At 41.0% G+C, this 25,332-nt stretch overlaps 1 protein-coding gene across 2 annotated transcripts in view; it reads left to right on the top strand.

The window, feature by feature from the left end:
• Nucleotides 1–333: 333 nt before the first annotated feature.
• Nucleotides 334–25,332, top strand: part of Heca (hdc homolog, cell cycle regulator) — a 49,028-nt gene continuing 24,029 nt past the window's right edge. The window contains exon 1 of one of the 2 annotated variants that reach the window (NM_001033432.3): nucleotides 334–892. In NM_001033432.3, the coding sequence (NP_001028604.1) occupies nucleotides 619–892 (274 nt within the window). In that variant the 5' untranslated portion in view covers nucleotides 334–618. Of the gene's footprint in view, nucleotides 893–940; nucleotides 1,101–25,332 lie in introns of those variants that run through there. The other variant, XM_006512783.4, reaches the window with a different exon arrangement.

Here is a 25,332-nt window from a genome sequence, read left to right as displayed (position 1 = left end):
CTTTGTTTTGCTCTCCTGTTCTAGTCACCTGTTTGTTTTTCCAGACCACGTTGTCAGGTTTAGCTCCAGTAAGGTCAGAAGGCCAGTTAACAACTTCACGAACACTGCCTGGCTCCCAGTCGTGGCTGTCAGCACACGCGGGAAGCCCGCCAGCCTCCCTCTCCCAAGAAGGCGCCTGGATGACGTCACCCAGAGCCGAGGGCTGAGCGCCGAGCGTGACGTCACGGGGGCGGAGCGAGTTGCCGTGAGGTCACTGGGTGGGCGGGGCCGGGCTCAAGCCCCAGTGTCGTCACGGGCGGGGGCGGGCCTGGAGCGTGTCAGCGCAGCCGAATCAAAACAAGCCCGAGACCCGCCTTTTCCCTCGGGCTCCTCCGCGTCTCGCTCTGCTCGGGGGCCCGTTGCGCCCGCGCGGCTGCGAGCCTCGGGTGGCCGCGCGTGGCCGCGCCGGCTTCTGCCGCGGAGGGCGCGGCGGCCGGAATGTCGCGGCGAGGGCCGCGCGGCGGGGCGGGCGCCTGAGGAAGAGCGGCCGGCCCGCGCTCTCCGTGGCCGCCCCGGTGCGGCGGGGGAGCCGCCTTCGTGGGCGCCGGGGACCGGGACACCCGCGAGCGGGCCGGGGAGATGCCCAACCCCAAGAACAGCAAAGGCGGCCGCAAAAACAAGCGCGCCAACAGCAGCGGGGACGAGCAGGAAAATGGAGCCGGGGCCTTGGCGGCGGCGGGTGCGACAGGCGCGGCGGCCGGAGGGGCCCTGGCGGCGGCGGCGGCGGGCTGCGGGGCGGCGTCGCCCGGCGCGGTGGGCACCGGCGGCGCGGCGGGCCCGGGAGGTGCGGGCACGGGCGCCGCCAACGCCACCGTCGCTGCGGGGGCTGCAGCCGCGGGAGACGCTAAGAATGGTAAGACGACAGCGGCGGGGCGAGCGCCAACTTCCTCACCGACGGGCGGGCGGGCGCGGTGGCGGGGCCCTGGGTGGCGCGGGCGGCGCGTGGACAATGCGAGTCAGGAAGTGCTCGCCCCGCCCCACCGCCCCGCGCTGCCTTTCCTTTCGTGGTCCCCACGCGGAGCGGCGTGGACCGGGGCTGCGGGCCCCGCGGCGGCGCTCCGGTTGGTGCCTGCTCCCCGTGGTGCCCGCGCGGGCTGAGTCTGAAATGTCCCGGGTTGGTGGGAGCGAGGCAGCGGGCAAGCAGGAAAAGGAGCCCAAGTTAGAATGATCCGATTGGAAACTTCCCTGCTCACCGCGACCCACCCACCCACCATTGCCCCCAAAGAAGAAAAGCTGCAATTCCCAGCAGATGTAGGCCTGTTGCCTGATTGCCACAGGTGGAGAGAGAGAGAGAGAGAGAGAGAGAGAGAGAGAGAGAGAGAGAGAGAGAGAGAGAGAGAGAGAGTGTGTGTGTGTGTGTGTGTGTGTGTGTGTGTGTGTGTGTGTGGTGTTCATTTAATTCTCTTGTCTTGCTCGAGGAAGGAAGAGAATCTGAACTTGACTTCCGTTCCCAACCTGAAGTGTTTGGGTGTCTTTTTCTTTTTTTTCTCTCTCTTTCTTTCTCTCTTTTCTTCCTTTTCTTCCTTTCCTTCTTTTCTCTTTCTTTCTTTCTTTCTTTCTTTCTTTCTTTCTTTCTTTCTTTCTTTCTTTCTTTCTTTCTTTCTTTTCCTGTCCCTTGTATAATTGTTTCACATTTGTTTTTCTGAAGAAGCCCTGATAATTTCATGAGCGCTTGAATGATCCTTTAGAAGGGAGGAATGCAGGTAATAGCTAAGGTGTGACAGGATTTTCCCTTCTTACCACAGGATGCCTGACATTTATTTGGGCAGCTTTTAAACTTTTTTCTTCTCAGGTAGTTTTTCAGGGGAAAAAAATGTACATTTTAATGTAAGTAGATGAGAATCGTTAGAATCGTTATATTTGCTTCTTAACAGTTTTCAAAGCCATCCTCTATGTAGATGGTCTCCCATAAAAAGGGCTACAGTACTTACAAGAATGCCACAGTGATTCCCATAGGAGATAGACTACAGGCTGTTGGAAAGGGCCCCCCCCTGGCTGAGCCCCTGCAGTTTTGAAATAGGAAGATTTGTTTATTAGGAGGAGCAAACTTACACGTTTGTGAGTGTTTGATAGTGTACTATCAAAACTTGGCTAGCCTATTTGGCTAGCCTGTGCCGGCTCTTGCTTTCTTATCTCTAACCGTCCTTTTGATATTGATGTGACAGAGAAGATGATACTTAGACTGCATAATACCAGCTCTTCCTCAGCCATTTAGAGCTTTGATATCTGGAGAAAGGCCAGTTTTTCTGAACCTCAGTTTCCTCATAGACACACTTGAGGGAGTGAGGGGGGGCAGTGAGGGTTACACTGGGCCTTTAGAGGATTTTCCTGAGGGAGGCTTAGAGTGACCCTTTACTTTTAAGTTCCCATTTCGTGTTATTTAAAGGCTTATTATGTAAAGGTCGATAAAAGCTCATTGCAAATAATAGATGGCTGGTGAGTAACAGCTACTAGTTATTCATTCAAAAGATTATTTTAGTTATTAGATTATTGTTATTAAATATTAAAATAAATATTTTAAATGGACAACTTTTTAATTTGTAATGTTAATAGTACTGTGTATTAGATAGGGACTAGGCTAATGGTTATACTTTAGTACATCCTCGGTTCTCACAAAGACCTGTGTCTTTACCACACTCTGAAAGATTTGAGTATCTTAAAGTAGTTGAGGAAGTTTTTCTTTGGCAGATGGTACCTGCTAGACTGAAAACATTAAGCCACTTACATTGTTCATTTGAAGTAGTAAACTGGTAGATTTAGCAGTACTGTGTATATCTGGGTAAAGCTATGGCTTTCTTAGTAGGTCTTTATTCTATTAGATGTGGGAAAAGAAGCAGTGGGCCCCCATATTGCCATAGCCACAATCTCAGAAGCTGCATATTCAGGAGCAGCGAGCTGAGGGTTGTGGCGCCTATCTTTGGTGTCACCTTGGTGAAATAGTTTGATTTAACTGAAGAATCATCTCTGTGTTTCTGAAGACAATTTTAACATAGGTTCTTAGGCCTACACAAAATGAATAAGGAGATTGTAAATTATGTGTGTGTGTGTGTGTGTGTGTGTGTAGTATAGATGTAGGGAGAGGTGATACTGGTGAATTTTTATAGGAAGGGGCAATGGACATGATAACAAAGGTTCATTTTGTTTTTTAGCTGTGTGCGTGTACAAATAGCATACTTTTTGGGGTCAGGAGTTCTCTCCTTCCCCAGGTAGATTTCGGGGATTGAAGTCCAGTTGTCAGGCTTCGTGGTAAGCGCTTTTCCCACTGAGCCATCTTGTTGGCTCAAGACTAAATTATTTTTTAATTTTAAAATTATATTAGTTGGACTGCTTTATGATTCCTAAGTATATTGTAGATTTTATTATTATATAATTTTCAAAATTCCTAAATATTTACAGTCTTTTGTTGGTGGTGAGACAGTGCCTTAGCTGTATAGCTCTCAGGCTGGCCTTGAAATGTTTCCTATCTATTACAATTTTACATGGTTTGTTTTGATCAAGTAGGTTTTGAATGTACACTTACATGTAAACTTAATGACTAGTAGGTGTTTCAGGTTTATAGAGTGGTTTTATGTCCTGTAAGTATGGGGCATTGTAGTTACCAAAGCAAGGTCGTATTAGCCCTTAGTTGTTCATTGTTAGTGTAAATAACTCCTCGCTCTATAAAGTTGTTAGCCAGGGGAAGCCTGAGGAAACTGGTATGGTTGGAGTTGAGGTAGTTGAACTGGTTGCTGTTATGCAGTTGAATAGGAATTCAAAGGATGTTGTACTCGTATTTTTTAGATACTAATTTATGAAGCCTTCTGCAAGGAATGGAGGAAGCAAGCCTGAGGAAGTACCATCGTGTCCTACATAGTAAACATCTGTGCACTACTGCAGCATTGTGATTGCAGGTGGACAGGATTTGTCACTCATTCTTTCTAGACTCTAGTAATCAGGCAGCGGATTACAACTGGGTTCATTCTAAAAGGCTGGCTCCATTAGGCCTCTGCCTTTTTTTTTTTTTTTTTCTTCAGCTCGAAAACTACTTGAAATCTTGATTGTGGTATATCTACTTTCCAGTAGACCTGATTTGTTCATACTTTTATAAATCTCTGTTTTGTGGCTGAGCAAGGTTCACCACACATTCATTCCTAGCACAGCCTTTGAACTAATTCTGCCTTAAGTCATTCAACAGCTCCGAGTGTTAGTGTTTGCCTTGCATTCTAGGGCCTACTTTAAATTAGTCCCTCTGATTTTCTTGGGTAAGTTACTTAGGTTCTGAGCCTAGTTTCTGCATATATAAAACGAGATCATAGAACCTCGGTAAATATGAAGCAAGATAGCTATTATATGTTAAAGAGAGTATGCTAGAACAGTTCCAAAGGAGTTTATAGTGTAAGTCATTTGTGCTTGGTCCTGGGAAATAATCTCTTGAAAGAGGAAAGAGATTTATGGGCAGGAGGCTTATTGTGATGTTCTCTTCACTAGTGGGCGAGAGGAGGCAGGACTGGGCAGAGGGGAGACTTGTAGGCACACCAGAGGTAGGATGCTTCTTGGTGCTTTTAAACCTTGAGATAGGTATTTAAACCTATAAGTCTAAGAACATAAAACCTTGAAATGTCTCCCCTAGAAAATAGTAGTCCTTAGGACTTTCTGCTGGAGAACTTACGTGGGGAGGACTCTTGTTTTGCTGACCTTTACTGGGGTCTTCTTTAGCCATATCAGTGGCACCACAGAAGCCAGTGTGGGATGAATAAGTTTATCTTATTAGCTGCTATATAGGTTTTGTGAGACAGACTGAGAGATAACCACTGTATAACTGTTCAGAATCATGTCAGTTTATAATTTTTTGAGTACCACCTGAGTACTATCTATGAACAGGATTTATATTTTGCTTTATTTTTGACCAGTAAGTAAACACTTTATAACCAGGTTTGTAGTATACCTTAAATGGATTGTCCCTTTCAGGTGTTTATTTTATTCATACATTTATAAGTTACCTACAGGAATCAGAAGTAAAACAGTGCTTGCCTGATTTTCCTCCCTTTTTTTCTTTCTTTTTGCCCAGGCTTTCTTCAGTTGTTATTTCCTTGCTTCTGCCTCCCGAGTGCTTGGGTAACAGGCATGTAGCACAGCACTGGGCTGGACATTGGTTTCTGTAGCACAGCGCTGGGCTGGACATTGGTGGTTTTTTTTCCTTTGTCAGTGTATCTTTGTATAGTCATGGTTATCCTGGAACTAGCTCTGTAGATCAGGCTGGCCTTTAATTCACAAAGGTCTCCCTGCCCCTGCCTCCAGGAATAGTGGGATTAAAGATGGAGGACATGACCAAAGCAAAAACCAGGAGATAAATCTGGCAGTTAATCTTGTAGCTTAGTCTTATGAGTTTACTTCAAGTGTTTAGTTGTGCTAAATTTTAATTTGGTTAACGAACTTGAAGGTAACTGAAGGAACGTGTTAAGAGGGGGGAAATATGTCCTGAGGATATTGGTGATCACTTCTCATACAGTCTGAGGAGATTTATTTAAAACAGTGGTTCCCACCCTTCTTAACACTGTGACTTTTTCATATAGTACTTCATGTTGTGATGACCCCCAAATGTAGTTATTTGCATTGCTACTTCATAACTGTAATTTTGCTCCTGTTAGGAATTGTAAATACCCAAGATATAAGATACAATTTGCTAAACACATTAAACTCAAGAGAACGAAGACCAAAGTGTGGACACTTTGCCCCTTCTTAGAATAGGAAACAAAACACCCATGGAAGGAGTTACAGAGACAAAATTTGGAAGTGTGACGAAAGGATGGACCATCTAGTGATTGCCATATCCAGAGATCCATCCCATGATCAGCTTCCAAACGCTGACACCATTGCATACACTAGCAAGATTTTGCTGAAAGGACCCAGATATAGCTGTCTCTTGTGAGACTATGCCGGGGCCTAGCAAACACAGAAGTGGATGCTCACAGTCAGCTATTGGATGGGTCACACGGCCCCCAATGGAGGAACTAGAGAAAGCACCCAAGGAACTAAAGGGAACTGCAACCCTATAGGTGGAACAACAATATGAACTAACCAGTACCCCGGAGCTCTTGACTCTAGCTGCATATGTATCAAAAGATGGCCTAGTCGGCCATCACTGCAAAGAGAGGCCCATTGGACTTGCAAACTTTATATGCCCCAGAACAGGGGAACGCCAGGGCCAAAAAGGGGGAGTGGGTGGGTATGGGGGACTTTTGGTATAGCATTGGAAATGTAAATGAGCTAAATACCTAATAAAAATGGAAAAAAAAAAGGAATTGTAAATATCTGATACGAAGGCTGTCTGATATTCAACCTCTGTGAAAGGGCCATTCAACCCCAGGAGGGTCCCGAACCACACGCTGAAAACCACTGAATGGGAATGTTACATTGGCTTGCAGATGTAGCTCAGTGGTAAAGCCCTTGCGTGCCCTGTGTATGGGAAGCTCTGGCTTCATTTCTCAGTACTGGGCTAGAGGAGGAGGAGGAGAGAAAGAAAGTGAAGAGTGGCTGGAGAGATGGCTCAGTGGCTCAGAGCGTTTGTTGCTCTTGCAAAGGACCGGGGTTTGGCTCTCAGCACTCACATGGTGGCTCACAGCCCTCTGGATTTGGTTCTCGTACACACATGGTGATTTATAGCAGTCTGTAAGTCCAGCTCCAGAGGATCTGACACCCTCCTGTGGTCTCTGTGGACACTTGTAGACATAGAAGTGAGCAAGACACTCATACACAGAAACTAAAAATACATAAATCTAAAGAAAATTTTAAGAAAGAAAAAAGTTAAGATATGCCAAATTCTTTTCACATTTCTAGTCAAAAATATATAATCCAACCACTGAGAGATAACAAGTAATTAATATTTTAATATTTTAAGGGCTGGAGAGATGGCTCAGCCTTTAAAGGCTAGGCTCACAACCAAAATATTTTGACATACCTTCTTTCAGCCTTAAATTTCTTTTTTTTCCAACCAGAAAGTACTTGAGATATAAAAAAAAGCATTGTAATTAGAAGAATTAAGAAGATTTAATATAGAAATTAAGTACATGAAAAATACAAAAACAAAAGACTCAGGTTTATAAATTCATCTTAAAAGTAGCCTGTGTTCAGTGGTAATCCTCACCGCAAGATTTGATCATAGTTTGAGACTTTTTAAATTTACATTTTATTTTATGATATGTTTTGTTTCCATGTATGCTGTGTACCACTTACATGCCTGGTGTCTGCAGAAGTCAAAAGAAGTCATTGGCTCCCCAGAAACTGGAATTATGGATAGTTGTGAGCTGCCACGTGGGTGCTGGGAATCAAATACTGGTCCTGTGAAAGAGCAGCTGATGTTAACTGCTGACCCATGTTGCCAGCACCACAATTCTTTTTCTTTTAATTTATTTGTGAAGAAAAATATGTTTGTGATTAGATGAAATGTTTATTCATAAAAAAAATCTATTACAGAATTAAGAACTATTAACGGATAATTGATAAAGGTCATTAACTATATATACAACACTATTGGTCAGCTAGTCTTATTCTGTTTCCTTCTTTAGTTTTCCCAAGGGAAATATTAAATCATACCTTTAGCAGAGTAGTCAAGTAGAAGTCAGTGGTAGAAGTTGTATAGTTGGCCTTGAGTGAGGAAGCACTGGTCCTTTGTCTTACCATTTATTGTATTGAGATTATACTGTAATTCCATCATTTCCTTTCCTTGCTCCAATCTTCCTGTACACCCTTCTGTGCTCTCTTTCAATTTCATGGCCTCTTTAATTGTTGCAGGTATACATGTACAGGCATACATACATGTTCCTAAATGTAACTTGTTCAGTCAATATAATGTCACTGTATGTTTTTAGGACTCACTGTTGGAATTGAATAACTAGTTGGTATGCTCTTCCCTACGAAAGATTATTTTTCCCAATTTTAGCATTCCTTAGTTCTTCATGTCGGGTTGAGGCCTTGTCCTCCTGACCCTCTTCCCCACACACGTTGGCATATCTCTTGTCCTTGTTCTGCTCATGTTGATGAGACTGTATGGATGTAGTTTCTGACATTACTAGGATTTACAATCTTACTTTCTGATCCTCTGGCTCTTAAAGTCTTAATACTCCCTCTTCTGCAAGGATCCCTCAGCCTTAGGAATGGGATTTGTTTTCTTGACCTATCCATTGTGACTGGACTCCACAACCAGAATTTGATTGGTTATGGTCTTCTGTAATGGTTTCCATCTATTGTAAAGAGAAATTTCCCTGATGAAGAGTTAACACTACACTTTACCTGTGGTTATAAGGACAAATACTTAGAATGTGATTAGAGATCATGCTGTTTAAATAAAGTGATGGTTGTTGGCTTTATCCAAGATTGATTAACTCACTAGTCCTGAGTAGCTGGCTAGGTTCCTAGTACCAACCATGGTCTCACTCTTGTTGAACAAGTCTTAAGTCCAGTTAGAGAGCTGTTGGTTACTACCAAGGGAGGAGTGCCACTACTGCACTCTTAGGTTATCGTGCTGCAATGGTTGTTGAGGTGGTTCAGAGGTGTTATACCTGGGTAGGGCTGTTGGTTGCTTCATTCCTTTGGAAGCTTACATGGTGACTCCTGGTCCTATGGAAGCTGTCCTCAGGGGAGGAGGCAGTCAGGTCAGTTCCAGCTCAGGAGCCCTGGGCCTGTGTCTGACGTGCATGGAGTCCTGAGCATGAGGAACTTACCGTCTGCTTCTAGGAGTGGCCAATGCCGGCAGCAAGAGTTTGTCATGTTTGGGGGGTCTCTTGGATACTTCCTGACCAGCTAGTCAAAAGAAGAAGGTGTTGGGGGTTTGTTAGGTAATGTCTGGATCTTGAAGGGAGTATTGTCTGCTCAAAGGGCTTATGTGTATTATTTCTTTTTTTATTTAGTCTTATTATTATTATTTTACTTATTCACTTTACATCTCGTTCACTGCCCCCTCCCAATCACCCCTTCTCACAATCCTTCCCCCATCTTCCCTTCCCGGTTCCTCTAAGTGGGTGGGGCCCCCCTGGATATCCTCTGACCCTAGCATTTCAAGTCTCTGTGAAGCTAGGCGCTTCCTCTCCCACTGAGGCCAGACAAGGCAGCCCGACTAGTAGAACATAGCCTGCATACAAGGGAACAGCTTTTGGGATAGCCCTTGTTCCAGTTGTTCAGGACCCACATGAAGGTCAAGCTTCACTTCTGCTACATATGAATGGGTCTCTGGTTGGTGGTTCATTCTGCAAGCCCCAAGAGTCCAGGTTAGTTGAATCTGTTGGTCTTCTTGTGGAGTTTCTATCCCCTTTGGACCCATAATCCTTCCTCCTGTTCTTCCTTAAAAGTCCCCAAGCTCTATCTTCTGTTTGGCTGTGGGTGTCTGTATCTCTCTGAGTCTGCTGCTGTGTGGAGCCTCTTAGAGGACTGCAAGCATAACAGAGTATCATTGATCTCAGAAGATGGAAAGATCTCCCATGCTCATGGATTGGCAGGATCAACATTGTAAAAATGGCTATCTTGCCAAAAGCAATCTACAGATTCAATGCAATCCCCATCAAAATTCCAACTCAATTCTTCAACGAATTAGAAAGGGCAATCGGCAGATTCATCTGGAATAACAAAAAACCTAGGATAGCAAAAACTCTTCTCAAGGATAAAAGAAACTCTGGTGGAATCACCATGCCGGACCTAAAGCTGTACTACAGAGCAATTGTGATAAAAACTGCATGGTACTGGTATAGAGACAGACAAGTAGACCAATGGAACAGAATTGAAGACCCAGAGATGAACCCACACACCTATGGTCACTTGATCTTTGACAAGGGAGCTAAAACCATCCAGTGGAAAAAAGACAGCATTTTCAACAAATGGTGCTGGCACAACTGGTGGTTATCATGTAGAAAAATGCGAATTGATCCATTCCTATCTCCTTGTACTAAGGTCAAATCTAAGTGGATTAAGGAACTCCACATAAAACCAGAGACACTGAAACTTATAGAGGAGAAAGTAGGGGAAAAGCCTTGAAGATATGGGTACAGGGGAAAAATTCCTGAATAGAACAGCAATGGCTTGTGCTGTAAGATCGAGAATCGATAAATGGAACCTCATAAAATTGCAAAGCTTCTGCAAGGCAAAAGACACTGTCAATAAGACAAAAAGGCCACCAACAGATTGGGAAAGGATTACCTATCCCAAATCGGATAGGGGACTAATATCCAATATATATAAAGAACTCAAGAAGGTGGACTTCAGAAAATCAAATAACCCCATTAAAAAATGGGGCTCAGAGCTGAACAAAGAATTCTCACCTGAGGAATACCAAATGGCTGAAAAGCACCTGAAAAAATGTTCAACATCCTTAATCATCAGGGAAATGCAAATCAAAACAACCCTGAGATTCCACTTCACTCCAGTCAGAATGGCTAAGATGAAAAATTCAGGTGACAGCAGATGCTGGCGAGGATGTGGAGAAAGAGGAACACTCCTCCATTGTTGGTGGGATTGCAAGCTTGTACAACCACTCTGGAAATCAGTTTGGCGGTTCCTCAGAAAATTGGACATAGTACTACCGGAGGATCCCGCAATACCTCTCCTGGGCATATATCCAGAAGATGTCCCAACCGGTAAGAAGGACACATGCTCCAGTATGTTCATAGCAGCCTTATTTATAATAGCCAGATGCTGGAAAGAACCCAGATGCCCCTCAACAGAGGAATGGATACAGAAAATGTGGTACATTTACACAATGGAATACTACTCAGCTATTAAAAAAATGAATTTATGAAATTCCTAGGCAAATGGATGGACCTGGAGGGCATCATCCTGAGTGAGGTAACCCAAACACAAAGGAACTCGCACAATATGTACTCATTGATAAGTGGATATTAGCCCAGAAACTTAGGATACCCAAGATATAAGATACAATTTGCTAAACACATGAAATTCAAGAACGAAGACCAAAGTGTGGACACTTTGCCCATTCTTAGAAATGGGAACAAAACACCCATTGAAGGAGTTACAGAGACAAAATTTGGAGCTGTGACAAAAGGATGGACCATCTAGTGATTGCCATATGCAGGGATCCATCCCATAATCAGCTCCCAAACGCTGACACCATTGCATACACTAGCAAGATTTTGCTGAAAGGACCCAGATATAGCTGTCTCTTGTGAGACTATGCCGGGGCCTAGCAAACACAGAAGTCAGCTATTGGATGGGTCACACGGCCCCCAATGTAGGGGCTATAGAAATTACTCAAGGAGCTAAAGGGAACTGCAACCCTATAGGTGGAACAACATTATGAACTAACCAATACCCCGGAGCTCTTGACTCTAGCTGCATATGTATCAAACGATGGCCTAGTCGGCCATCACTGCAAAGAGAGGCCCATTGGACTTGCAAACTGTATATGCCCCAGTACAGGGGAACCCCAGGGCCAAAACGGGGGAGTGGGTGGGTAGTGGATTGGGTGGGTGGGTATGGCGGACTTTTGGGATAGCATTGAAAATGTAAACAAGGAAAATACCTAATAAAAATAAAATTAAATTAAAAAAAAAATAGTGTTAGGGACTGGTGCTCGCCCATGGGATGGGTCTCAAGTTGGGCTGGTTATGGTTGGCCTTTCCCTCAGTCTCCCTCCTCTGTGCCTGCATTACTTGTAGACAGGATAAAAAAATGTTCAACCCAAAATTTATCCTGCATTATAGTTTCTTTTGGTAGGTAGTTAATAATATGATTCCTTAAGAGTTTTTCAGACATTCTTAATGGTATTTTACCATCTTCCTTCTATATTTATCTCCTTCCTCTGTTCCTAGAGTCCCTCTTTCTCTTTCCTATCCCTTACCCTATCAGATCACTGTACCCTGCTATTCTCCTCTCTATTGTTCTCCCACTACCCTACCCAATGGTCCCTTTTTACTTCTCTGAATTCTGTACTTACACCAGAATATATATTCAACCTGAAGATTTGGAGTTAGGAGCCTCTGATGAAACAAAACATGTGATGTTTGTTTTCTTCGGTCTGGGTTACCTCATTCAATATAATCTTTACTAGTTCCATTTGTTTACCTAGAGAGTTCGTGATTTGGTTTTTCTTTACAGCTGAATAATATTCCATAGTTTATATATACACCACATTTTCATTATTGATTCATTGATTGAAGGACAGTGAATTCATATCTAGAGTGGTCTTACTACTTCGATTAACTCAGTCTGGAAATTTACAGAGTTTTGTGTCTTAGGTGATTTTGGACTCTATTGCTCAGTATAAAAGGTTTATCGTGGAGGATGATGGGAAGATCTGACCATGTTTGCTGATAGAGGGAAAGGAACCAATGGAAGGGGAAAGATGAAAGATGGATTCAAAGGAGGGTATATGCAATACTTATAACAAAGCTGCACACTCACAAAGGCAGGAAACACAAGCATTCAGCAGGAAAGCTGGGCCTTGAAAGGAAGAAGGGGTCCTCCTAAGAAAAGTAACAAGGAAGTTTAGTGGTGGCGCACGCCTTTAATCCCAGCACTTGGGAGGCAGAGGCAGGCAGATTTCTGAGTTCGAGGCCAGCCTGGTCTACAGAGTGAGTTCCAGAACAGCCAGGGCTACACAGAGAAACCTGCCTCGAAAAGCCAAAAAAAAAAAAAAAAAGTATCTGATGTAGACAAAAGTACATACACATAAGAAGTAAATACCACATAGTCACATTTTATAACCTGCGTTTATACTTAGTATTTTATGGACATTTTTAATAGCTAACTAAGTGTATAGGTATTATCATTTTTAAAGAATATGTAGTGTACCATTATCTTTCTGTGCCTTAGAGAGTATACTTCTTCTATGTGACTCGTATCCACACATACATAATTTATCTAGTTACTTCTACCTAAGTCAATTCCTGTTGCTATATATCTGTAAATGAGGTTATATTGAAACCACTGAACTAGACCATTTGTGGGTAGGGGAAAAAAAGGTTTATTGGGCTATCTCAGGACATGGGTTGGGGGAAAAATGGCACAACAGCAAGTAGATTTTATATGACAGTTAAGAGGATGAGTCTTTGAGCTGATAAAACTGTTGCACTTGACAAGACTAATGCTCTTGCTCAAGGTTCACCTGAGGGGTGTCGAGGGGCAGATTAAGGGAGGTTCTTGGAAAACAGAAACCCACCTATAGGCTTCTGTTGCCTGCCAAGGTTCTTTTCATTAAGACATTGTCATCAACATCAGACTTCCATGGGAGTAGGCAGGCTTTGGACCTAACAGTCAAAGTAACGCAGGCTTTGACATTTTTAAATCCTAGAAATAAAATTTTACAGTTCTGAAAGTTGGGAAGTAAAAGATCAGGTAATAGACTTAGTATCTGGGCAGGGTCTGCTCTATGGATTATGTTATTTTATCACAGCATCCTTAAAGAGCAGAGCAGATAGAAAGGATGCACCTAGTCGAAGTCACTTTTCTAAGGATAGTAATCCCATCTCTATGGCCACCTTCTGAGCACTAGCTGCCTTCTTAATGCTTGTGCATTGGGAATCAAATTTCAACAAAAGTTTTAGGCGAGACCTCGGTTTTTAGAGTGTATGTTACGTATGGACTTGGTATGTAAAGATAATCAATCATTCCACCTAGTGTGGTGCTCACCTTTAATTCCAGCACTCAGAAAGCAGAGGCAGGCAGATCTCTGTGTTTAAGGCCAGGGCTATATAGTGAGAGCCTATTTTTTTTTTAAAAGGTAAGTCTATATTTTCAATAAGTTATATTTTTGTGCCATCAAAAAGTTGTGTCGTTTTTCCATGACCTTTCTAGTCTCTAGTTCTTAGTTTTACAAGCATGCTAGAGAGTTTGTGGGACCCATAAAGGTCTCAGCAATGGGCGAGTGCTGTTTTGACTCGGTGCTTAGAGCAGATGCTATTATGCTTAGGGAGGTTAGTGATTTGGTAGCTCACAGAGATTCAAGAAATTATGTACTAAGGGCAGATGACAGATTAGTGGCTGGTGATAATGAAGGTGCAAGCATAGCTGTTGACATTCTGTGTGCACTATTCTAATGTTAGTGTTGAAGATGACTGGTATTATATGGGTTTTTATTTAAGCAATGCTTTAACTATAATCTTTTCTTCTACCATCATTTCTCTCCAGTTTAACTGGAAACAAATGGGATGATTTAGAAAAAAAATAAATACAACAAAGTATGAAACAGTTATGCCTTCCTTATAAAGAACTAAACACAAGGATTTTATTGCATGTACTACAGCAGCAGCGGTGAAATAAGAGCTGGGCCGTGTGTAGTAAAGAATTGCTTTAACTGTAGGGGCTGGAGGTAAAGACTGAGAGGTGAAAGGATCATGTGAGTTGAAGATTGATCAACAGCAAGAGTTCATTCCATTAGTGTGTTCATTGTTTTGTTTTGTGCACATATCTATTTACTAGACATTTATTATGTGCTTATTGTCTTCTAAGGCAGGAAGTATAATCTTACATTATACACAGGAGCACCAGAATCTACACTTTTAAAGATGTTCCAAGTAGGAGGAAGTAAGAAAGGCCCTGAGTTTTGGTTGCTGTCAACGTGATGTGACTGATGGGGCTGAGTAGTCAGTTTGGTTGTGTGGTAGCCAGTGAACTACCAATCATCTAGCAAAGATTGTAACCAGGACAGCTGCAGGAGCCATGGGTTATTGAAACGCTTGCCAAGTAATTGTATATTTTAACAAGATTATGATTATTCTAGAGCTTTTAAAAACTGGTAAAAAGTAAGTGGTTTTAATAATATTTGTAAATTATGTTGTAATTTATCAGATGTGGAAAGGGGAAGCAAATAACTTATACTGTTATACTTAGGACTATAAAATACTTGAACAATCTGAGAAAAATATATTAAGAGGGAGCTTTAAGAAAGATGACTTAATGAGAAACTGAAATGTTAGTTATCTAAACAGTTAGCTTAGACTGCATTTGCTAAGTTACAATGGCTCTCAGATGCACTCAGTACAGTGCAGGTCATGGTGAAAGGTGTTAGGAAGGCAAAGCATTCCCTCTTCCTTCATAGAGTCAGGCCTCGAGGAGCTGCAGGTTAGATTGTAACAGAAATATGTGCAACAAAGTCATGGATAGAATTTGAAGCTTTCTTCAATTTAATGGTAAGGAATAAGTGGGGAAAGGACACTTCTGGAGAAAGTCAACTTTGTGGAATGACAAATGGACTCTTAGGATAAATGGAAGAGTCCAAAGATTTGTGATGGTGTCTCCTTTGTGTGGTGGAGAGACTTCTCAATTCTGGTAGTAAGGAGCAGTCTCAGTCAGGTGAGTTTTGGAAACTGAGTTCTTTTGGTGGGAAGAGGGAGGCTGTTCTACTTTTAGGCAGATAAGAGATTTCAAAAAGCGAAAGCTGTTAACAAATACTTTTGTAAAGAATTTTTTTAACCATAATGACATATTCTGGACTCTTAAAGTATTTTGGTGCTCAAATTGTATCACCCTCCAAGAGCAACTTAAGATAGTAAAAGATAACCCACATGCCATAATTCAGAATTTCTGCTTATTTCATTTCATTGACAATTCACTTGGTATAGAATGCTTTAAGGTATAAGCCTGTATAAAACTAATCAAGAGGATACATTGTAGCAAAAGTTTCGATTACTATTGTAAGTTAGGAAGATCACACTTTAATGTATATTTTCCCCTATGGGTAAACATAGGTTTGGTTATATTTTAGATCATCTCCTTTCAAGCTATAAAAATATGTCAGGAGAGTCTTTCTGGTGTTGGGTGAAATCACAAGCTCTGCTTGACATTACTTTGTGAGCGTGAAGATGATTCCAACATGATATTTCATAGAATTCTATTAAAAAACTTACTACTACTTGTTATGACTAGCAGAGTGTCTGGTCAGAAGTGGAAACTGGGCAATATACAGAATTAAGTTCTAGCTGTTTTTTATTGGCAGCAGATGAAGCCTGTAATCTGAGAGACTGAGCCTGGGATAGTTGGCAGCAGTTGTTAATGAACAAATATGGTGTGTCTAGAGCAGTGATAGATTCCAGAAGTCACAGAGAGAGCTTGGCATTGAGAACTCAAAGTGCCCTTCAGTGGTTGAAGAAGAAATGTGCATATCTAGCACGTGGGGCAGCTCAAAGACTTCTTCCAAAGGGTTTTTAGCTCCGTGTGTCTTCTTCCTCTCTGATGCTTATGCTCAGGTAGCAGTAAGGGCGCAGTAAGGGGAGCTGCTGGTCAGGAGTGCCTTTCCTTTTCTCCCCTTCCTCCTCTCTTTTCTCTCCCCCCTTCTTGGGGATTGAACCTAATACCTTCTCATTACTTGCAAGAAAAACATACTATTACTAAGCTATACACTATCCTGTGGAATAGTTATTTCATCATATTGTCTAATGTAAATTTTTAACATCATTTCTATCTTTGCAGCCACATAAATGAAAAATACACAAATCATTTGCATTTGAAAGATTGTCAGTGAGTAAACATTATCTGTATCTTGGTCATTTTTATTTTTTTTTCCTGTTAAATTTTTAATCTTTTATTTACAAGTTTTTGTGTTTTATTGATTTACACAGTCTTTGTATATTCAGGGTTTTTTGCATCTGTGTATTACATTTTACTATTTATTAGTCTTTCAGCTTTTTTAGGTCAGTCTATACTACCTGGAAATGTCTTGTATGATTATATACTATCTACATAGATACAGAGTCTCTGGAAAAGCTGAAGGTTTGGAAGTTTGTGCATAGCATCGTTATTGACACTTAAGTCCTTTGAATACAGTTGCACAGTAATGCTGTTAAGTTTATGGAATCTACTGATTTGACTGCAGTTTCTGCTGCCCTCCTCGGTGATTCTCTTTATCCCTGGCCACTACAGTCTAGCAGACAGCTGAGCTCAGTGCTCAACACCTGACTCAGATTCTTTGCAGTTTTTATGCCATCCAAGTGGCATGTTGCAGCTGGTTGATAAAGGCTCCTGTTTCCTCTTCTCATGAACCAGGTTGCAAAATGAGACCTCTTAAAATCCAAATGGCCTATGTTTGGTTATGATAACCAACTTAAGTTCAGAGTCAGAAGAAAGGTTTCATTTTCCTCATTCAGGCACTTAAACTGAAGTGGCATGTGTATGTTAGTAAAATTAGACCTGTGCTCATTTAATCACAGTTTATTCATGCACTGTTCATGCTGCTAATCCAGGCAGGCCCACACCTTAGATATCAGTGATTTGGAAAAGGCTCTCAAACTCACTGATTATGCTAGTGAGTGAGATTGAGAGGGGCAGGTGAGAGTTGTACATTTGTGTTGCCATTTTGCAAGATTCCTGACTCTTTCCAAGCCTAATTTATCATTAAAAGCTATGTGCATGTACATGCTTCTATGCATGCCTCTGTGTGTGGGTTTTCTGGTGTGGTTGCTGTAATGTGGTCCATTGTGCCATAGTACACATGTGGAGGTCAGAGAGCAACTCTGAAGGGCGTTCTGTTCTTCCACCTCTGTGAGAGTTCCTGGGATCAGACTCAGGTTGTCAGGCTTCGCCCTAAGCCCAGTCTTATCTAGAGAACGTGAGGGTAACATGATATTGCTCGTGACGAGCCCTCTGTAAACCATAAAGCTGTTTGAAAAAGCAATTAGTTGTGCCATGATCTAGGAGTTTTAGTGCTTTCTAGATGAATTTCTGCTTCTCGGTTTGTGAAGGAGAATGGCTGCATTCCAACTAGTGATGAATGCATCTGATCTGTTGCAACCAGCAATCCAGGACAGACCTTGGCCTTTCTCCAAGGAGTTCACAGTGAATGCTAATCTTCCAAAATTCATGTGGTGCTTTTGTAGGGGGGGGGGGCTTTTGTGTCTCTACAGATTTGGATATGAGAGCTCTTACTGTGCAGATTGCCCTAGAGAACCTTCCTGCTGGCCTCAGGGAAGATGAGTTATCTGAGTTAGTCTTTCTAGAATTGCTGCAAAAGGCTTTATGATACAATTTAATTTCCAGGGTTTTTTTTTCCATTAGTTTATAAGTGATACTTCACTTTTTCCCTTTCAGTTTTGAAATGAATAATTTTGAATCTTGGAGAATGTCCATAGTACAAAACTTATCTGTGTTTCCAAAAGGTAAAAAATGAAGGTTTAGTTATTGTGGCATCCCTAGCTTAAACAGTCATTGGGAGTCTGTAAGTTGGCACTTACTAGTTTCCCTTAGAACATTTTATGAACTGCTTTTCAAGGGTTATATCATAGCAGGCTACGTTAAGTGTCTATGTATGAGGTAAGGTATCCTTTTTAGGCCAAGAGGATATAGTCAGGACTGATTTGAGGTTGTTTTCATTTGCACTAAAGTATATATAGGACTTAAGCATGCCCTCTCAGTCTAGAAGCCTTGCCTTGTTGTAACGGATTCTTTGTTGCTTGCTGGTTGCTACGAGATAGTTTGAGAGATGCTGTTCAGTTTGACTGTAGGCAAAGGCTTGTCTTCCTAAGTCCCGATAGAATGACTGCGTGGGTGATAACTAGGAAGCTTTCTTACCAGGTTATTTTGAAGGAAACATGTGATTAGAGAGTATCTTTTATTTTGGAGATTTCAGCTCAGCAAATTAAATAAGTAAATGTAATTGTTTATTTAAGGATATAGATAGAGGGAGGACATTAGCTGTATTGTGATAAGATATTATTGGTTTAAACTCAAATCACACATGTTAGTGTGTTATTCCACCAGGATACACCTGAAAGAGGCTAAACTTAGTCTTAGTGCCCAGTGTTTTTTCTGCTGTCTGATTTAATATTCTCCATACCATATTGCGTTTCTTGACTTTCTTTTCAAGGAAAACTGCTTTTTTGTTTGTAACTTTCTCCCTTTCCTTTTGATCTCAGCAGCTGTCTCAGCTCCAGTAGATTTGTCTCCTTGTCTTTTATGAAAGATAAGGGTCAGGAAGCTTTTGTGATGTAGTTGGGTTTAAATATTTCTTCAACGTGGCTTAGCTTAGAAGTTTAGTAAGTTTGAGTGCTAATTATGAGTGAGTGCTGAATGTTTTGAATAGACTGTTCTTACTTATAGAACTTTATGTGTCTTACTCTATCTGGTTATTCAAAATTATTGGTGACTATCTCTGTGCTCTTTTTTTTTTTTCTTTTCCTTTTTTCTTTTTTGGTTTTTAGAGGCAAGGTTTCTCTGTGTAACAGAACCCTGGCTGCTCTGGACTCTCTTAGAAGACCAGGCTAACCTCGAACTCACTGAGATCTGCTTGCCTCTGCCTTGAGTATGGGCTTAAAGGTGTGTAGGGCCATGGCGCTGCCTGGCTTTTCTTTGCTCTTTTAAAAGTGCTGCAGGGGATTCACCCCAGGACCATGAGCGTGATGGACGGATGTTTCACCATTAACCCACATCTCTAGCCCAGCTCTTTACTCTGTGTGTGCTGATGCCTGGGGATGGAGGAAGGAAGGCCACGAAAAAGCTAAATGCCCTGGAGTATATGACTAAAGGATCCTCTGTGTGTCTGGGAAGTGTCTGTAGACTCTGCATGAAGGGTTCTTCTTATTTCTATTATGTGGAACTGTGATATTTTTATCAGAAAGAATCATAGATCATTTTCTCTACTCTGATAGTCAGACTAAAGTAGCCATATTTTGGGTCTATGTCCATTTGGGTTTTGACATGAGTCATAATATAGCTTATGTTAGAAAATGAAAATGGGGCTTTTCTACCTTCAGGAGATTATTGATGTGTCTTTTTTACTGATGTTAGCATGCCAAGCCAGAATAAGAATTTAAAATGGGTAAATATCTGTATTTAGTTTGAATTTGAAGCTAGGTTAACTTTTAGGTTCTAATTGAATTTAAGGAAAGAATAGATCTAGGAGAATAGACTGGGTAGACTGAGATAACATAAAAGTGTATGATGTTAAATACAAGTGAAGACCTGCTTGGAATGACAGCATTCCTGTGCTTATGAACTTAGGGCAGCTGTGGTTGCTTGCACAAGGTCAAGTCAGACAACATTCTAACATGGAGTGGAGTCCTTTCATGAGGCCTTCCTTTTAATTGGGGTTAGTTTGCAATGAGAATAATAGCAAAATTGTCAAAATCAAGTTTTCAAACTCTGGTAGTTTATTTAATTCTAAGAATGCCTTTTCAACAGAAGTAGTTGGATCAGAATAATGGGGTTTGTGGTGATTTAGCTTGTCTTGTTTCTACCCTTCTTCTTTACGTCCATGTCAAAGTAGCTTTCAAAACTATAGTTGCTTGGTAATCATGGAAGGTGGGATAGGTCTGAAGTTCCCCTAACAATCCTAGCCCTGCTGAATTGTCACTATTTAATCTGTCTAGAAGCTCTCTGGAAGGGCATGTCCCCTTGACCTGCCATTGGTGCAAAGTCCTGAGATGTCTGTTGAAAACAGTTGCCTGCAGTTACTTACTGAAGCTGCAGAAGTGCCAATAGTAATTATAATAGTTGGGGCCAACAAAAATTGGTTCATGAAACGTAAAATAAAAAATCTGGGGAATGAAGTGTCCTTATGGGTCTTAAAATCACAGATATAATCCTGTAACTCTTGAAAACCATGTCTTTGTGCAGGGTAATATGCATTCTTTGAAAACCCTGGAAATAAGGCTCCAATTCTACCTGTGGCTAACCTCCAGATTCCACAGGACCAGAAATTAATGGCTAAAAGAGAGTTTAAAACTGTTACATCACCATTTGAAGGCACGCCCCAATGTATGTATGTACATACAGCCTTTCTGCAAAGGCTATTAGGCTTATTCAGGTTACTTAAGAAAGTCCGTGCAGATACTAACCACTAAGTTAGATGAACCTTACTTAGTAACTGCACAGGACAAAACAAAAACAAAACAAAACCAAAAAACCCAGTCCCCCCCCCAAAAAAAAACCCAAACAAACCCTTACCAAAATTACTTCAAGAATATTAGCTTATCTGTATAGCAATAAGTAACAGTGACAAGTCTTGGAAGACAAGGAAACCAACATGTTAGTTTTTAACCTAATATTAGGCATCCAGGTTTTAATAAAACAAAAATACAAGGTGAGCAAAAAAAGGGGGGCTATGACTTACTTTTATTTCCCTCATGTTTAACCCACATAACAAACTCCACATTGGGCATATAACAGTTATTTAAGATGCTTTTTGAATTGGCCTACATCTTCAGCAGTTGATAGGAATTAGAGCATTTTCAGAGACTTCATGTATTTTTTTTTTCTTCTATAGTTTGATAGTCAGGTTTTTCCCCCTGTAACAAGTATTTAAACGGCTCTGTTTATAAAAAGAAAAGGCTGCTGGGTGTGGTAGTGCATGGTTTTAATCTTAGCACTCGGAAGACTGAGACAGCTAGGCCTTTGAAAGCAAGGTTGGTATGGTCTGTATAGTGAGTTGCAGGTCCAGGCTTCAGAGAGAGACCTAGCTCAAACAAAGAAGGAAAGTTTGTTTGGGTAGATGATTTTCGACGTTTCAGTTAATTGGCCCTATTGCTTTTTGACTGTGGAGGTACATCGTCAGCACATGGTAGACCAACTCCACTCACATGGCTGGGAAGTAATAAAGAGAGGAAACGGTTGGTATCCCACGGTCCCTGTGACTTGAAAGCCTTCCAGTAGGCCCCCACTTCTCAAAGTTCACCACATTCTGTGAACCAAGCTGAGGATCAGACCCTTAACAAAGAGAGCCCCCTGGATTCCAGATCAATACAGCACACACTGCAGTCTTTGACCCTAAAATGAACCTGGTGATTTTATTTTATCTTTTAGAAGAGTCCTTTTTAAGTGTTGCTTATCCAAAACAAATCCCATACCTATCTTCATTAGTATCCATGTTACGTGGCAGTCAGTTTTAATTGTCATTTTGACAATCTACAATCACCTGGGAAAGGTATCTCATTGGAATTAGTTTAGCTTGTGGCCATGTCTTGATTCATAGGAAGACTTGCTTTTTTTGAGAGACACAAAACAAAACTAAGGCAGTCAGTATCCTGTAAAATAGAGAGACTCTTTCTGTACACAATTATATGTGATAAACTTGCCCAGAAAACTGAGTCATAGTTTTATGAAGTGATTAAAGTTTATAGTTTGAGTATGAAGGCACTTTGGGAGTGTACTATGCACATGTCCTTGTATTAGTTAAGTTTCTGGATACTTTGGCCAAATACTTGACAACATACAGCTTACCTTTTTAATTCGGTTCCCAGGGCAGAGGGTTTTAATTCTCATGGTGGGGAAGTCATGGCAGTGAATGTGGCTTGATTTATAGTGCTGACCAAAAGCAGAGAAAGGGGAATATCATTGTTTATCTGGCTGGACCAAGACCATGAGAATGGTGTCCCTTACATTTAGAGTGGATTGTCTTTCTCTAATAAGCCTCTATGTAAACACTGTCAAAGACCTGCCTGAAGGCCTGCTTTAGTGCCAGGGGTATTCATTAATCCAATCAAGTTGTTCTCACAGTTCTTATCTGTAGTGACTTCTACTGCCAGGTACTCAAGTTATTCTATATTTTACTTTTCTTTTTTCATTTTCCTTTTCTTGTTTTTTCCTCTCCCCTCTCCCCTTTCCTTTCCCTATCTTTTTATTTATTATTTTGTAGGAACCCAGGGCATGGCACACCAGGGTTCTCTCTACCACTGAACTCTACTTCTGCCTGCTTTGTGGGGAGAGGGATAGTATCTCAGTGTGTAGCACTGGGTGGCTTTGAACTCAACAATCCTTGATCCTCCTGCCATAGCTTCCTAAGTGCTGGGATTATTACTGTGTGCCGCTAGGCTTGGTTCCCTCTTTATTGTAGTTAGGCTTTTTTTTGTTGGTTTGTTTTGCTTGTTTTTAGTCTGATACAGTAAGTTGATGTTGACTATACTTACTAGCATATACTAATTAAAAAGAAATCTGACCTCATCCGTAATATTTGTAAGTAATTAAATATAGCTGTGATTAGTTACGATGGGCAAGATTCAGGTTGTCATTTAATGGTGTTCCATTCACTGTAGAAGTAGAAAAGAGGAAGTGGAAAGTGTGGATAATAGCATATTAGCACACAAACTTATCAGTATTTCCAATAGTCATTTGCTTTTATTTTTTTGTCTTCCATATTACTCTTTTGTTTTAATACAAAAAAGAAAAATCTACTAGACTGGCGGTCTAGTCATGTGTTACTGCAAAGGAAGGATTTCTGCTCACTGAATTTGCATTGAGGCCAACCAAGCTACACCCTTCTCTGGCTGGCTTTGCAAAATGAGGGCTGGAACTTTGGCACCTATCAAGTACAGACTTTAATTCATATTTGATAAAACTGAATTGTAAGTTAAGGAAGCATGTGAAGAGACTTTTGCTTTAGTTATGAACTTCCTTTACACAATTAAGCTGTCTTTCAAAAGAATATACATAGTATAATGTAAATAATCACAGAGAATATTAAAAATAGGGACTTAATAGGTGCAATAGTGTTTACCCCAAGCCATTAGAAGAAGTAGGTCACAAGTTTAGCTTTAGTTCTAGCACAAGGTCAGGAGGCAAACAGTAGTGATGTGCTCTAGTCTTTATTAGGTTAAATAACTAAAGCCAGCCACTTAACTGTCAGGGATGTAAACAACAAAAAAATGTTAAGGACAATATTTTTTAATAAATAAGCAATATTTATTTTGCCTGCTGTTATTATGAAAGGCAATTTGTCCAAGGGATGAAACAGTGTGGCTCAGTAACCATCTCTTAGCCATTTGACTTGAGAAGTCTATTTTATTTTGCATAGGAGTCCTCCACCTTATTGTCCCCAGTGTCCACATCTGATAACAAAACCCAGGACTGATTTAAGATGTCATACTATAGGGCGGATTGCCTGTTGGGGAAGTTTGAGGGCTCATTATACATATATCTATGATAACTTACTGAAGAAAACTTACTTAAATCACTCTGAAGTATTTCCTATGTGAAGTTTACAGTTTGAATTTTAAAGTACTGTGCTGGCTAGGGTTTTTTTTTTTTTTTTTTTTTTTCAACTTTGCACAAAGTACGAGTCATTTGAGAAGAGGGAACCGCAATTGAGAAAATGACTTCAACAGATTGGCTTGTAGGCAAGCCTGTGGGACTTTTTTTTTTTTTTTTTGGTTAGTGATGATGTAGGAAGGTCTGGATCATTGTAGATGGTGCTCTCTCTGGGCAGGTGGTCCTAGGTTGTACAAGAAAGCAAGCTGCACGAGCATTGAGTGAGCAAGCCTGTAAGCAGTATTCATCTATGACCTCTGCTGCAGTTGTTGCCTACAGGTTCCTGCATTAAGCTCTTTTCCTGACTTCCTCACGGGTGAAGTATAAACTGTAAATTGTAAGCTGAAAAAACCTTTTCCTTCCCAAATTCCTTTTGGTTTTGGTGGTTTTTAATTACAGCAATAGAAACCCTAACTAAGACAAGCATTTGGGGAATATATTATGCTTTGTCCTCATATGTCCTTATTTTAGCTTCTATGCTTACCTATGGATTATGACTTAAAATTGCTTCTTAGTTGAGCTTTTAGAAGATACTGAATAGTAGCAAATATTGGTTATATTTTCTGACAGGAAGCTGGCATGTACTGCTCACACTGCCAGATAAGTCAGTATTTTATCTATTGGACAGCCAGGGAGAGGTAAAACCTTTGCATCTTCAGCCATTGGGATTCCAAAGGTGGGGAGGACAGGGACTCTCCTGTGCTCTTTCTCCTTAGACACCACTTGGCAACTCAGAGGAGAGAAGTAGTACATTTTGAGGTCCTGAACTATAACTTTCATGGCAAGTGGGAATCTATATAAGAAAATAAAGACATTTAATTTTGGCCAAATCTTGACTACTTGTTACTGAATACAAAGGATATTGGCAAAGATTATGAAAACCCAGCCTGTTTTCTCATGAACAAACAGGCTTTAAAATCTGAGTACAGTGCTATAAAATGATGTAAAGACTTTAAAAGCTGTCCAAAAAGCTCCCTGCAGATATCCACGTCTACATGCATGCACTTGCACATATAACTTTTTATGATGTGATGCAACTTAGAAAACTGGCCCTGCTTTTCCTTCAGAAAGATGCTAGTACTGCATCTGGGTGCTATAGTACCACATAGTTTTCTAATATTCTTAAGCTGTAAAGCTGAGCAAGAGAAAAGCCTACAAATTTATTGTCTAGGACAGTATGATCCTACTATATAAATCTAATTGTACAAACTTCAGATAGAATAATATTAACAAAAGACTTACATTATATGCATAACTTTAGCAGATATAGTTCTCCAAATTATGCATTAAACCACTTTTTATTTCTAAACTAGCAGATGATTAAATTATAAAAATGCTTTGTTACTCAGTGGTCCTATTTAG

Source organism: Mus musculus, chromosome 10 (assembly GCF_000001635.26).
Source record: "Mus musculus strain C57BL/6J chromosome 10, GRCm38.p6 C57BL/6J".
NCBI lineage: Eukaryota > Metazoa > Chordata > Mammalia > Rodentia > Muridae > Mus > Mus musculus.
This window is presented reverse-complemented; position numbering and strand designations above follow the sequence as displayed.